At 39.3% G+C, this 14,861-nt stretch overlaps 1 protein-coding gene and 1 long non-coding RNA gene across 2 annotated transcripts; one reads left to right on the top strand and one right to left on the bottom strand.

Moving 5' to 3' along the window:
• The first annotated feature begins 3,133 nt into the window (after positions 1-3,133).
• LOC116326686 (leukotriene B4 receptor 1-like) lies at positions 3,134-9,182 on the top strand. Its single transcript, XM_039601698.1, has 5 exons — positions 3,134-3,213; positions 5,508-6,105; positions 6,765-6,965; positions 7,064-7,107; positions 7,775-9,182. The coding sequence occupies exons 1-5, from the start codon at positions 3,134-3,136 to the stop codon at positions 8,040-8,042; spliced, it is 1,191 nt and encodes a 396-aa protein (XP_039457632.1). The 3' UTR covers positions 8,043-9,182.
• Positions 9,183-12,171: 2,989 nt separating this feature from the next.
• LOC116326692 lies at positions 12,172-14,402 on the bottom strand. Its single transcript, XR_005609120.1, has 3 exons — positions 14,226-14,402; positions 13,153-13,178; positions 12,172-12,353 (listed from the first exon to the last, which is right to left on the bottom strand). It is a non-coding gene; the product is annotated as an uncharacterized LOC116326692 (long non-coding RNA).
• Positions 14,403-14,861: the final 459 nt, after the last annotated feature.

Genomic DNA, 14,861 nt, shown 5'->3' with positions numbered 1-14,861 from the left:
TTCCAACTCCTGACCTGTTCTAACAAACACACACTGATTTGAAGTACTCTGTGTAAAACCAATGCTTTTCATGAACTCTGTAAAAGCTTTGCTCCAGCAACGTGGAGACTGCTTCAGTCCATATATTGACTTGTTTAGTTTGCACACTAGATGTTCCTGCCCAGGTTTGATGCAACCCTCTGGCTGCTCCATGTAGATTTCCTCTTCCAGGTGTCCATTCAAGAATGCAGTCACAACATCCATTTTATGCACATTTAGATTGTTTTGCACAACAAATGATAACAATGTACGAATTGAACCAAATCGTACAACTGGAGAGAATGTTTCATCATAGTCTGCACCATAAATCTGTGAATAGCCTTTGGCAACAAGTCTGCACTTGTATCTTTCCACTTGTCCATCACTGTGATGCTTAACTTTAAAGACCCATTTTGATCCAACTGCTTTGCGATCCTTTGGTAGATCCACTAAATCCCATGTGCCATTTTCCAGCAGTGACTCATATTCCAAATCAGCTGCTTCTTTCCACTCGTTTCCATTTGGACTTGACATAGCCTCTTCCAGTGTATTTGGTTCTGTGACACAAGAGCTATTTGCATAATGCTCAACTGTAACTTCATCAGCAAACTCCTTAAATCCATATCTCTTTGGAGGTCTTCTGATCCACTGATCTCCTTTTGCAGCCTCACTGGCGACAGTCTCCTCAGTACTTGTTTCTTTCACCCGTTAACTTATTCCCCAAACAGAGATCATTTTCACTTTGTTTGCATTTAAAATCTGTTTCATTGAAGACCACATCTCATCGAATCAGTATTTTTCTTTTTTCCTCATCCCACAGTCGGTAGCCTTTTGCATTGGTTGCATATCCCAGGAAACAAACTTTCACTGCCTTTTTGTCCAGCTTCTTTCTCTCTGTGTCTGGAACATGAGCATAAGCAACACATCCAAATACTTTCATATGGCTAATGTCTGTTTTTTTTCCATACCATCTTTGATAGGGTGTTTCGTTCTTTAAAGCAGATGTTGGGAGCCTATTCTGTATGTAAGCTGCAGTAGCAACAGCTTCTGCCCAGTATGTGTTTGGCAACTTTGCATGTGACAGCATACTTCTAGCGGATTCCACTAGAGTTCTGTTTTTTCTCTCTGCAACACCATTTTGCTGGGGTATGTGATAAAGTCATTTCATGGTGGATGCCTTGAGTTTTCAAATATTTTTGAAACTCTTTAGATGTGTATTCCCCACCATTGTCAGTTCTGAGTCTTATTACTCCCTATCCACATTCATTTGAGAAGGTTCTTTCAAACTCTTTGAACTTGCTCAGGACTTCCGTTTTTTCTCTTATGAAATACACTTTACAACTTAGTACTTTTTTCCTCCTAGTGACTCAGTTTGAAAAGGACCACAAACGTCACTATGCACTAATTGCAACTTGTGTTTTGATCGTATTTCTCCCACTGATTTGTAAGGCTTTCTTGATAATTTGCCCTCAACACAAGCTTCACAAAAAATGTCCTCCTCTTCTTTTGTAAAGCTAACTCCTTTTACCAAGTTTTTGAGTTTTTTCAGATTTGTAGTGTGACCTAGGCGCTGATGCCTCATACTTGTCGGAACTGATGCACTTGACGCTCCAGTACAAGTTGTGCAGTTTCCCTTGATACCCAGCTGATACAATCCGTCAGATCTTTGTGTTCCCATTCCATGGAGAGCTCCATTCTTTCCTCTTATGTAGCAATGAGTCCTTTTGACCTTCACTGTTTCCCTTCTTGGCAGCAGCTCCCACTGAGAAAAGGTTCATTGATAATTTGGGAACATACAGCACATCATACATTGTGACATCTTTTCCATCACTAACTCTGAATGACATTTTCATTGTTATGTTGCCCAGACCTAAAGCCTCACTACTCTGCCATCACTGAGTTTCACTGTTTGTGGTTCTGAAAACTCTTGGTAGTTTTGTAGAGCTTCTTTATTCCATGTCATGTGTTTTGACGCTCCTGAATCAATTAACCATTCTTCTTGCTGTGCATCACTTTTACATGACTCAACAAAAGCTCCCTCATATGAGTCCTCTTTGTCCTTATACACCACGCTTTTAGCCTTGTGGGCTTTATATTTCTTTTTAATGCTTGGACAATCACGTTTGATATGTCCTTCCTTCCCACATTTGTAACATCTCCATGAGTCGGAGCTGTTTGCTCCCACTGTTTTTGATCCACTCTGCTCATTTCTATGCATCTGAGATGACATAGCTGATACACTACTGGACACAGTGGTGTTGTCAGTAAGCACTCGCTTTTGTTCCTGATTTATCAAGGCTTGTTGAACAAACTGTAGTGTCAGACTGTCCATCTTTGTCTCCAAAGCAGTAACAACAGTTACATAGCTGGGTGGCAAACTACCTAGAAGGGTGACAATTTGATCTTCCTCTTCAATTACAGAACCTATTGCCCCTAGCTGATCAGTAAGTTCCTTCATTTTTTTTAAATGATCATTGACATGTTCTCCTTCCTTCATTTCACACCGGAAGTACTTCTTCAGAAATAACTTGTTAGCAACAGTATCTCTTTCAAACTGTGCTTTTAGCATCTCCCATGCTTCTTTGGGGGTCTTACAGTTTGTTATCAAGTACAATTGAGGTGTACTTACATTCAGTACCAGCACTGAAAATGCCTTTTCCTTCTTCCGTTCAAATTCAGCTCGTGCTTGGGCATTAGCATCCGCAGCTAACTGCTCCGTCTCCTGTACCATACCCCACAGTCCTTTTGCCTTCAACAGGTGCTCCAGTTGAAATTTCCACGTTGCCCAATTCTCCGGTCCGCTCAGCTTGTCAATAGACATTGTGAATCCCACAAAGCTGTTTATGACTCCCAAAAAAATGTGTTAGCAGCGTCCTGGGCCCATAACCTGATGTTTTTAACGAAATCCTTTTATTGGGTGTAATGCACAAACACACCAACAGAGGGCAGTAATATCCCTTCAACATACATTGTAAAATTACTATTACAACAGGATGATGCAATGGAAAACACCACTTTTATAAATACCACTTTTTATTCCACCTATTTCACATACTAGGGTCAGTTCTACAGGCAGAAACATGGTGGTGCCATGGGTTCCCCAGTTTCACCCATCATGGCCAACTTGTACATGGAAGAAGTAGAAAAGAGGGCTTTGTTATCCTACCCTCGAATACCACCAAGTCATTGCTTCAGGTATGTGGATGACACCTGGTTGAAAATCAAATCTCAGGACGTACCACAGTTCACGGATCACATTAACTCAGTGGACGGACACATCAAATTCACCAGGGAGGATATGAAAAGTGTCAGGTTAGCCTTCTTAGACTGTGAGATTTCCATCAGTAATGGGGGACATCTAAAAGCTGATGTGTACCGGAAACCTGTGCATATGGTTTAGTATTTAAAGTTTAACTCTCACCATCCACTGAAGCATAAATTGGGTGTCATCAGGAAACTACGACACAGAACGAACACCATCCCCACAGACACAGCGGCCAGGGAAGCAGAAGAACATCACATCAAGAAGGCCCTGAGAAAATGTGGTTATCCCAGCTGGACATTTGTCAAAGCTGGGAAGGCGCCTAAAGAAAGCACCGTGTCTCTATGGCTTTTAAACCCCAAAACACGCTGCGCCAAAAACTGGCCCACCCCAAGAATCGGGTCCCTCGGCACAAACAGAGTAACATAGTGTACGCTGTTAAGTGCCAGGAGGATTGCCAGGATTTCTACATCGGGGAAACCAAACAACCTCTGGCGAAGCAGATGGCACAACACAGAAGAGCTACCTCGTCAGGCCAGGACTCTGCAGTCTATTTACACCTACAGGCCAGTGGACACTCTTTCAAGGATGAGGATGTACACATCCTGGACAGGGAGGAACGCTGGTTTGAGCACGGAGTCAAGGAGGCCATTTACGTGAAAAGGGAAAGACCATCTCTGAATCGAGGAGGGGGCCTAAGGGTACATCTCTCGCCATCTTACAATGCTGTGATTGCAGCCATTCCCCAACTCTCTGTGAATGGTACTCATGGCCATTGATCAGTATTCTTTGATCAGTTGGCCTTGATCAGTGATTGTTGATCAATGGTCATGAGAATTTGCATAATTATGATGAAGGAACTGACCTCACAGCCCATTGTTCCTTCAGTGGTGATAGTTTCAGTCATTATGCAAATGTCCTGTTTATAAGGTTGGGGAAACCTGCAGTCAGCTGAGACTGAAGAAGTCACTTGGATGAGTGACGAAACGTTTCTCCCACTGAAAACACTATGTCCAGATGAACAGAATAAACCTTTGGAGACCACTTTTATTTATAACTTATGTGTCAGTGTGGAGCTGATCTCTGGATGTTTTTAAACCACCTGTTCATTTTTCTTGCTTCATATTTCATTTTACCCATTACCTAAATTACACATTTACATAAACAGACCTCACAATGACAAAATCCAGACAAATAATTATGACAGAGCATGTTTTGTAATATATAACTATATCTGGGTTTTTTGTTGATAAGATTTTAGAGTTTAAATATTTATCTACCAGACATATTAAAGTAAACACTATAACTTAATACCTGTATCTCCATATTTATCTATTTATCTTAACATGTATCTATCATAACTCTGTTTCTACACTCATTTTATATGAGTGCTTGCTGTTTGTTGTATATTTACTGCTATGACAACTCATTTTCTCTCTGGGATTAATAAAGTTTCTCTGATTCTGATTGTGATATCTAATTTGTTTAACACAGACAAAACAGGTTGTGGTTTTAGGAAGTGTCTGAAGTCCAACTATTCAGAGCTGATGAAATGTCAAAAAACAGAAACTACCAAAGTCAAACTGTAGTAAATCATGGCAGATCCAGTGACATTTTTATGCTTTTAAGCATCCTTTATTTACTCGCGGTTGCTGTTTACACCCCAGCTGCAGCTAACCCGCTGCCAGCTCAACATACCAACAACAATAGGACAACAAGCACAGCTTTATATGCTGGCGAGGCGTGATTGTAGATGCCGTGCAGGTGAGTCGATCTCACCTGCAGCGGCATCGCAGGCCGTGCCCCGCCACACAAACATTGTTGTTTTCATATTTGTATACATTAGTTCAGATTAATTAAATAAGATAGGATTTAAGTGAGCACATGTTTTGGGTGGGCTCCTATGATTTCTGGATTAATGGACATACTGAAGCTCTTTCTTGACAAGTAATCTCTGTTTCATGTTGAGAGTCACAAAAGGCAGTTCCAAGATGCTTGTCTTAAAAAGATAAATGAATGAATGAATAAATAAATAAAACCATAGTGGCAGGCTGCTAACCTGACAGCTCCATACTAATTTATAAACACTGTAAACAGTTTCCATGAAGGTAAGATTTATCACAGGGCTACTTTAGTGCTTTGGACTTCATTATTACTTCATTTTTTGTTTAATAAACTGTTGACTGACTTCATGTTTCAGGTTCTAATGTTTTTTTCACATTTTCAGAATCAAAAATTCTTCTACAATGAACAACATAAGTGTCTCACCTCTGACTGGCCCCAAACCTACCACAGATCCTGAAGATAAAAGCATTGTGAGCAATGACTATTCTACAGGCATTGGTGCCCTGATCCTGAGCTTGGTCTTGATCCTGGGTGTTCCTGGAAATCTCTTCATTGTCTGGAGCATCCTGGCCCGCATCCGGCGACACTCAGTCACCACCCTCCTCATTCTCAACTTGGCATGTGCTGATGGGTTCCTCATGGCTCTCACCATCTTTTTTATCATCTACCTGGCCATGCAGACGTGGGTCTTTGGTAACGCCATGTGCAAAATCCTGTTCTACTTGTGCAATTCTAACATGTATGCATCAATCTTTCTGATAACGCTGATGAGCGTGCACAGACTGTTGGCTGTGGTCTTTCCACACACACTGTCCCACCTGATCACCAGGAAGGTTGTGAGGAGGGTGATCCTAGGCACATGGGTGCTAGTGATGGTCATTTCCATCCCTTCGCTGGTGTTTCGAGATGTGAGAGAAGATACCGATGATTATAACCAAACGAGATATGTGTGTGCACCCAATCACACACTGCCTAAACATGTAAGTACACTTGTGTTGGTTACTTAAATAACTCACTCAATTGATTAATTAATGAATTATTTAAATGAACTGGCTTTCTTGCTTGCTACATTGTTGCTTACTCTATTGTTGTTTTTCTTTGTTTGTTCTATGTACTATGTCAGGGATGGTTGTACACTGAATCAAATCTCAATCAGAAATATACGCAGTATTGAAATTTGTCTAGAAAACACAGGGCATGTTTTTCAGGCTCTTGAGCCCGGTCACAGATACATGAAAAGTGCCAGTGCCCGTAGTCTGAAAATCATTTGATTCTTCATAAAGGTAGTAATGATCTATTGCAAAACATTCCTTTTTTTACAGGTCCTCTTTTTTTAAATACTGGCAATAGGAGCCTGTGTTCGCTTGTTCACCCACTAAGCTAAAGTCATCTTTAAGTAAGGCGGCAAAACTCGTAGCATCCAAATTTTCTTGAAGTATATAAAGAAAAATATTAATTATGCAGAAAAGACATCATGATTTGGCTTTTTCATTTTGTTTCATTTGACAAAAAGGAAACAGATACATTAATTCAGCTTAAACAACAAACCATTTTGGATCTACTTCTTTGTTTTTGCATATTTGAAGAAATCAGTTCATGCTTGAGGAAAATGTCTTTCTTTATACGCTCTTGTGTGCAGGTGAGATTTCAGTACGCCTTTGAGACAGTGGCAGGATTCATTATTCCTTATGCAATCATTATAATCAGCTACGTTCTCATCCTGAAACGCCTGAGGGAGACCAAGTTCCAACGCAATGTCCGCAGCGAGAAACTCATCCTGGCTATCGTCATTACATTTGGCCTGTTCTGGTTGCCGTACCACGTCATCAACATGGTACAGGTGTGTGAAGGCGTGTTCTCTACCATTAATCATCTCAATTCTGCTTAGAAATCTGAGCTTTTAAGTGATTACTGAGTGTTTTTTGTTTTCTACCAAAGGTGGCAGCTGAGTGGTACCCAGAGCACTCAGCTATAAGAAAAAGGTGAGTAACTAAAGATTTGTACCATTATTTCATTCATTCATCACAAAAATGGTATCAATGTTGAGTTACCAAAGCACACTATAGTTGTTTTATGCTGCCTTATGTGCCCTAATGAAACAAAACATGTTTTCCTTTTTCCCCAATTAATTTTTGTTAGATTCTTACAAAAGCAAGTGATAACTTTGATGTTTAAATGCAAAAAAAGCTTCACATTCAGAAAAAAGGAGTTAGAATAAGATTGAGGTAATAACCATATTCTGTAATTCCAAGCTCACATTAGTAGCCTGTCACTTTGTGCGTAATGACATACATGAAAGTTTTAACAGCCAGTGAATTTTATATATTCCAAAATGGTTAAAATACCTAATGCAATTAAGATACAGCTTATAAAGTTTAAGAGAGAAAATTAACGCTGAGCAGAACCGAGTTTAGCTTATTGTTGGACTCTCCCAGTTTCTTCTCATAGTTCCTTTGGAAAATGAATTTCCCTCCTCTGAGCTAGATGAAAACTTGGTGTAGGAGATTGAGAAGCACACAAATAAATACAGAGATGTTGATAAAGGGTTATTGAGTCCGTCTGATGAACATATCATGGTACTTAATATAAAGATGTTCACTATCGATGTAAAAAAAAAACAACTCAAACTTTTAAATGTTTCCTTTGCAGATTAGATACTATCTCTCAGTCCAGCCGTGCAGTGACCTCAGCTTTGGCCTTCATCAGCAGCTGTGCCAACCCAGTCCTCTACACCTTTGCTGGGAAATCTTACATAAAGAAGAATGGTTTTGCCTTCATGGCTAAGATGTTTGAAGGAACATCATCAGATCAAACAGGAACCAAAAGCACTCGATTCATGACTAAAGACAATTTGGGAGAGAGTAATGTTGATTTTCAAAATCATACAGTGGCTTCTACTCCAGAAAATGGGAGCTGAATGAACCTTATACACTGAACAGACTGTATATATAAATGAAAGCGCTTAAAATTGTGTAAAGCTTTAAGTGGAGTGTATAGATTTGAGGCTACACAAAAGTACCAGCACAGTATTTGTTTTTTGTTTTTTTTATTTGAATTGTGATAACAGAGTGTCAAAGGAAGAAACCTTAGAGAAGCAAGAAACACAAACTCAAGTTATGGCATGTACATGGGCGAGGCTTACTGCGTGGCAAGACACAGGCAAGTCGCGCAGAGCCTCAGTCCATTCTTTATTTTATAGCAGAGAATAGCTTACACAGCATCCCTAGGTGGAGCATATGTAATAGAAAAACATCTCTAGATATGGTTATCGCATGAGTGGCCGTTATCCGTAAGACAAGAAGAACTAGTATCTTTTGTCATATCAGCTTCAGGTTGGAATGGTCTCTGCCTGAGCGTGTGTGACTTTGTAACTTCCTCACGCATGCTTCTGTTCCTTAATCTGTAGGTTGCAGGCACATCATGTTCTCACAAGAAATTATACTTAAGCAAAATAAAGGTTATCAAAGTAAGTAAATGTAAAAATCTCTTAACACAGAGTTAAAGTGGAAGTCAGCGGCACAGGCACAGTTTACCTTTGCCTGCGTGCATCTGGACATCTAAGTGTAACAGGATTGTAAATACTTTTTTTAAACAGAATTTTATTTTATTTTTTTAAAACTGTAATAATTTTGTGTATGATAGCTGCAGAAAGTTTTTATTCCTTAATGCAAAGACAGATTGAATAAAGGGTTTAGGACACCCTACATGGAACGGGTTCACGGCTGATGTGACATTTGTAATTCTGCATTAATACAGCATTTGTGAGAAGCTACAGTTCCCTTATTAAGGGACATTTTGAGCTTCGTGATTTTTTTTTTTTTAAACTATTGGTATTCACTGAAACAAACTATTTGAGACCATGCAGCTTTTTGTTTACCTTTGAAATGTCTGGAGTTGATGTGTTGCACATGTTGTGTCCAGTTCACTACACTGAGCATTAATTATCGTTATGAAAACTTGGATGAAAGCTCAGTGTGCATATTCCACCATTTCATTGATTGGTACATTTAGCTCATTAAGAGATCTGGGGCCCGTTCTTCGTACCTCGCTTACTACATCCAAGATCAAATGACACATCCAAGATCAAATCATCGCGCTAACTTTGAGCTCGCTAATCCGGTTCTCCGAACACACCTGTTGTTGACGATTAGTATAGCTGGATGAAGTAATCTGAGATCACTGGGTGGCTTAAAAGGGGCTACGCATCGATAGTAGAAACATTGATCGGCAACCCTGTGATTGGTCGGCGAAGATGTCGAAGGAGCGCGCACAGTATTTCACGGCAGCAGACCAAGAACTCTTGATTGAGGGATATCAGGAGTTTCAGAGTTTAATTAAAACGCAGGGGAACACTGCAAAGGCTGCAAAAGCAAGGGAGAGGGCTGGCAGAAAGTTGCTGACAAATTAAACTCGTAAGTGATCCATGATATTACATTATATCATGTGATATTATATTATACCACATTATATTATATTACATCATATCCTCTTTCACATTAGAGCCACAACAGGACCCACTAGAACATGGGAAAAAGTAAAAGTGAAATATAAGAATATTCCACAGAATGGTAATATTTATCACTTATATTGCTTTTAGTCTATGACAAGAGACCCTGGAATAATCTGTTTGTTTGTTTATAACAGCAACCAAGAAAAGGGCAGAGCAAATAAAGACAGGTGGTGGTCCTGCACCCCTCGTCACACCCCTTTTTGTACTGTGACATTTATTGACATTGTGGGTTTTTGTGTGTAGTTTGACATAACACTCCATCACTTTTACCTGTTCCCATGCACAAGGGGTGACTGAAGCATGCACAGTAAGTCGGGAGTAAGTATATACAGTACAGTAAGTATATATATATATATATATATATATAGAGAGAGAGAGAGAGAGAGAGAGAGAGAGAGAGAAGAAAAGTAAATAATACCCTCACGGGAGAATCGATATCTCTCTATGAGCACACCGTCGCGCTGAGCTAATCCTGTCTATCCCGCAATATACGCTAAATTCTGTAAACTCTCCTTATCAATCTTGCACCTTCCTTGCTCGCGTACAAACGGACAGGACATGGCTGCGACAGACTTCCCAAATCCACCTTAGCTTTTAGTCGTGGTCTCTCATCTTGATTGCACGTAGTAATTTACTATTACTACTCTAAAATATGAATTACATCTGACATGATCTACTACATGTAATAGAATGATTACTAGTACATTTCCCTTTTTTTCGGAAATGACCTGTATGTATCTGTATGAAATCAATAAAAGAATCGAATGCTGCATTATCTTTAGTTACATTGATAATATTTATTTATGGTAAAACAGTGGCGAAATATCGCTCTTGCTTTCATATAACTGCAGCGGACATACCTGAGTGGCCGCGATCTAATCCTGTTTACATAAAGTAAACCTGCTCCCAAGCAGGTTTACGCTTACGGATCTGTTGCTATGACAGCAAGTCCCAGATGAGCTTCGGAGAACCGAACGATCCAAGATCACGCGAAATCGTCAACATTCAAATCCGGCTAACTTACTTAGCGAGGTACGAAGAACGGGCCCCAGATTCCTATTGTTTGGTTTAATGTTGTTGTTGTTGTTTTTTTAAATAAAAATGTGAATGACAACTGATGTTTGCTATTCGGGTATACTTTTAAGAAAACTAATGTGGTTTCATTTCAATAAAAAAAAAAAAACAAACAGCTTGTTTAAAACTTGGTTATTAATTGATAGTTTCATATAAATGTCTTCTACGTCAGATTTCTCCATATTATAGAGAGAAGCTGGTCAAAACAGGGCCGTGATCTTGTGTTTAACCTGCTCCGAGCCTAACATTCAAGATTTCTACATAAGGGTATATGCATGCAGTTTAAAATATAAGGTTGTTAAAGCCACAACACTTACACAGCTTTGAACTGAGAGAATGCAACAAGAACTTAAACTACTTGTATGCAGAAGAGCTTATCTAAATTAAAGCAGATGGGCTACAGCAGAAGACGACACTGGGAGCCATTGCAAAGGCTACAGTTTCCTCACGATTGGCAAAATGTTGCCGGTCTCCAGAACCTCAATGTGCCGTGTCAGAATTTTGTGCAAGCATGGATTCATCCAAGCTTATAATTACAATGACTAATACAAGTCGTCTCAAACTATTTTCCTGAACTTGAAAAGGACTTCACTGTGCTTAAATGGCCTCTAGCTACCAGTCTAATACAGCACTTTTGAGTGGCATGAGGGGTTACATTAGCAGCCAAACCCATATTAACTGTGATTCAGTCATGTCAGTATGGACCAAAATCTGAGGAGTCTGATAAGACAAACCTTTTAGTCCCACACGTTGGAAATTTTTTGTTCACAGCAGAAAGTGGACAAAGTTAAGAAAAACGAGAAAATACAGTAAAATACTATATTGCATCAGAAAAATTGCCCTTAGTAATATTGCACATCAGGGAGATTAGGCAAAGGCTACTATTGTGTATTAGATGTCAGTCTGCACTTGTATAGTCATCTGCAAAGTCTTTGTTGTAGATTCGGCCACTGAAGGAGTTGCTCAGTGTTGTCAGAGTCTCCTGCATGACGTGGGAGATGTTGTCCAACAGGGATGACAGTTGAGCCACCATTCTCCTGTCACTCACCACCTCCACTGGGTCCAGAGGGCATCCTAGAACAGAGCTGACCCTCCGGAGTGGCTCAGGATTTTCAGTATCCTGTTGAATCTCTGCTATACCTAATAAAAAGGCCAATGAGAATGCAATTGCTGATCTGAAGGAAACCTACACTGGTCAGGACTTCAGTAATTTCACTGATGCTTTTTATACCTTTCAGCAACACATTTCTTCAGATTAGGCAACAGTTATTTAGAGAGTCATTTGCCCCAATGTCACTTTAAACATGCTTTGACTGGTTCATTTAGACATGCTGCTACAGTCTTCAACATCAATATTTGTTTAAGCCCAGATGTACACTACATTTATGCAGTCTCAGTCCAACACCGCCCATTAAGACATGGAATAACTCAAATTAAACACTAAATAAAAACCTGCAAAAAGTTGATTTACAACAGATGTTTTATTGAATGATTGCACTTACTACAGATTGTTATCACTGAAATATAAAAGATAACTGATATTTGTCAGTGAATCAACTTTAAAATAAATTACATTTAACAACTTAAAAACTAAATTTCCACCTGAAGAAACCCAGCAGCCAGAGCTCCTGAAACATCCAGCACCTGTCAAAGAAACAAACATTAGAGCCTCCAAAGACATTACAGTCACTTTAGAGTGTAAAGAAAGTGGTGCTGTTGAGCTATGCTGTACTGAACTCAGGTTACACCAGACTTCCCACTCAAATGCCAGCACAGCATTTTTACTACACAATCTAAAAATAATGTTGCAATTAAAAATACACTACACAGATTTAGCTTAACATAGTAAAATGTTACTAAGATTTAAATTCATCAACTTAATGGACTTCTTGACATGTTTATGCACTTCATGTGTCACTGGACAGACAAACCTCAGTCAGCCTCCCTGACAACTACCAGTCTCTTGGTCTCTGCCCGATTTTTAGGCCCATGTTGCAGCACAACTGGTTTCCATTACAATTGAGTACAATTGTATGCGACACAAACGCTACAACAAAGGTGGACAGTGAGGCGATTGTACACCTATGGCTCAGTCTGGCTTTGCAGACTCTAAGGTACTAAGAAAGTACCTGGTACTACCACCCAATGGGAAAACCCTAAAAACAAGCCGTGCTGACCCTGTGTGGGTACTAATGAAGAAGAGCCATTAAATATTACAGCTACTTCATGATGGCAGGCTGATTAGCCATGAATTTAAAGTCTGGATTACGTTAACCACTGAATTCCAAAAATTTCAAGAAAAAACTATCCATCCGAATTTCATCCTACTTAAATTTTCACTTGAAACCACCCAACGTCAGTATGTTAAAGCTTGTGCTCCCACACTTGTAAACCAACAAACATTTGATGCAACTTCAGCAAGCAAAGACTGAAGAGACCTTACCTCGGACACATCCAAGTTCTGAAATCCTAAGAGGAAAGCATAACGAACATAAGATTAGTTTAACCTTGCAATAACTTGGAGCGCTTGACCTGTGCCCTTACTGTCAAACCCGTCAGTGCTGTGAAAGATAATCACGAGGTTTCAGGTGAAACACGGACTCACATGCAACTCATCATCAAGGTTTGACTAAAAGCTGGCAAGTCTGTGTCTGCAGTAGGTATAGGACAAGAACTGAAATGGCACATCTGAATTTATGTGCTTACTGGCATAGAGCTAAGAGCAAAGAAATCATTTGTCTTATTTTTATATAAGGTGCAGTTTGATTGGCACGTTTAAAATGTGAACTGAACATTCAGCTTGTAATTTTGTTGAATTTGAACTTATGTAGCTCATTTTGAAATGTATACTCTCAGAGTGGACAAGACAGGAAACCCTTTGTTTTACAAGCGCACACACCAACTGCACAAGTTCTTAATAAACATGGATTATACCCTTTGTAAACAACGCCCTACTGCTTGACCTTTATATTAGTTTTAACTTTATATTACTTATAAAGTTCAGAGTGGGCGTTAGTCAACCCAACATAGGAGCAACATGGCCTTTTAGATGCACGTGTAATCTTATTTGGCTTAATTTAAATTCACTTCCAATTTTAAGTTTGTTCAGTTCTCAGTGAAGCAAGCCAGTTTCATTTGGATTGCTTTTACGTGATGTTGGATGCACAACCCAACCCTGACCCACAAGAAGATTTCCTGCTGTGGGAGACAATGTAACCTTAAACACATTTACCTAAACTGCCTAAACTGCTAAATCACTACAGAACACAAACCCAGCACCTTAAAGTTCACTGGGCTCCCAATCTAAAGCTTAAATTACATCGTTCTCTCGTATGCAGCCCTTAATGTTAAGCTGCATTTTCCTCATCAGCAGAAACCACGAGGTGGCTTTGGCGCTACTGAAGCTGCGAGCTAACAATATGCGGAAATAAACGCAACAAACACGCAAACGCACAAATATAAACACGACACCTGCTATAAAAACGAAGTGAATCGGCAACAAATGTGAACATTCACCGTAAAACAAGGTTTCACCTCGTCGGGTCTCGTTTCTCCAGCACCTCACGTCCGACCTGCATCACCACAACAAGGAAGAGAGGCCGTTAAGGAGCCTGAGCCACAATTTATCTCTTTATCAAAACCACGTGTCCCCTGCTGTCTGCCGTCAAGCAAGCAGCTTCCGGGTTTGTCTGTGGCGCATAACTTTGTTTTTAAATAAAATAAAGCCATCTTCTTTTTAATGCATGCATCCTGCATATTATTACTGAAATAAATTACTACCGAAATGTAAACATAATGACATAAAGTAGCAGCATACAAGCACAGCCTGAATATACAAATAAGGAAAATAAATACAGTGGCTACACTAAACTGTCGTTGAAAATATGTTAAGGCATAAATGTAAAAATATAAATTAATCCAACACGTTTTTATTTTATTATATTTTGAAGAAACAAAACATCGTTTTGTCAAGAAACTTAACACTTTAATAATTACTGATGTAAGCCATTAGATTAAAAAAAGATTTAAATAAAACATAATACAATAAGAAAAAAGACATTTGGTGGCACTTCATTAACAAATTGTTTTCGCTTTCTTTATACCCCACGATTCAGTAGCTTAATAACGAAAATATTTTCTGCATGACTTTAT

The sequence above is a fragment of the Oreochromis aureus genome, linkage group 18 (genome assembly GCF_013358895.1).
Source record: "Oreochromis aureus strain Israel breed Guangdong linkage group 18, ZZ_aureus, whole genome shotgun sequence".
Taxonomy (NCBI): domain Eukaryota; kingdom Metazoa; phylum Chordata; class Actinopteri; order Cichliformes; family Cichlidae; genus Oreochromis; species Oreochromis aureus.
This window is presented reverse-complemented; position numbering and strand designations above follow the sequence as displayed.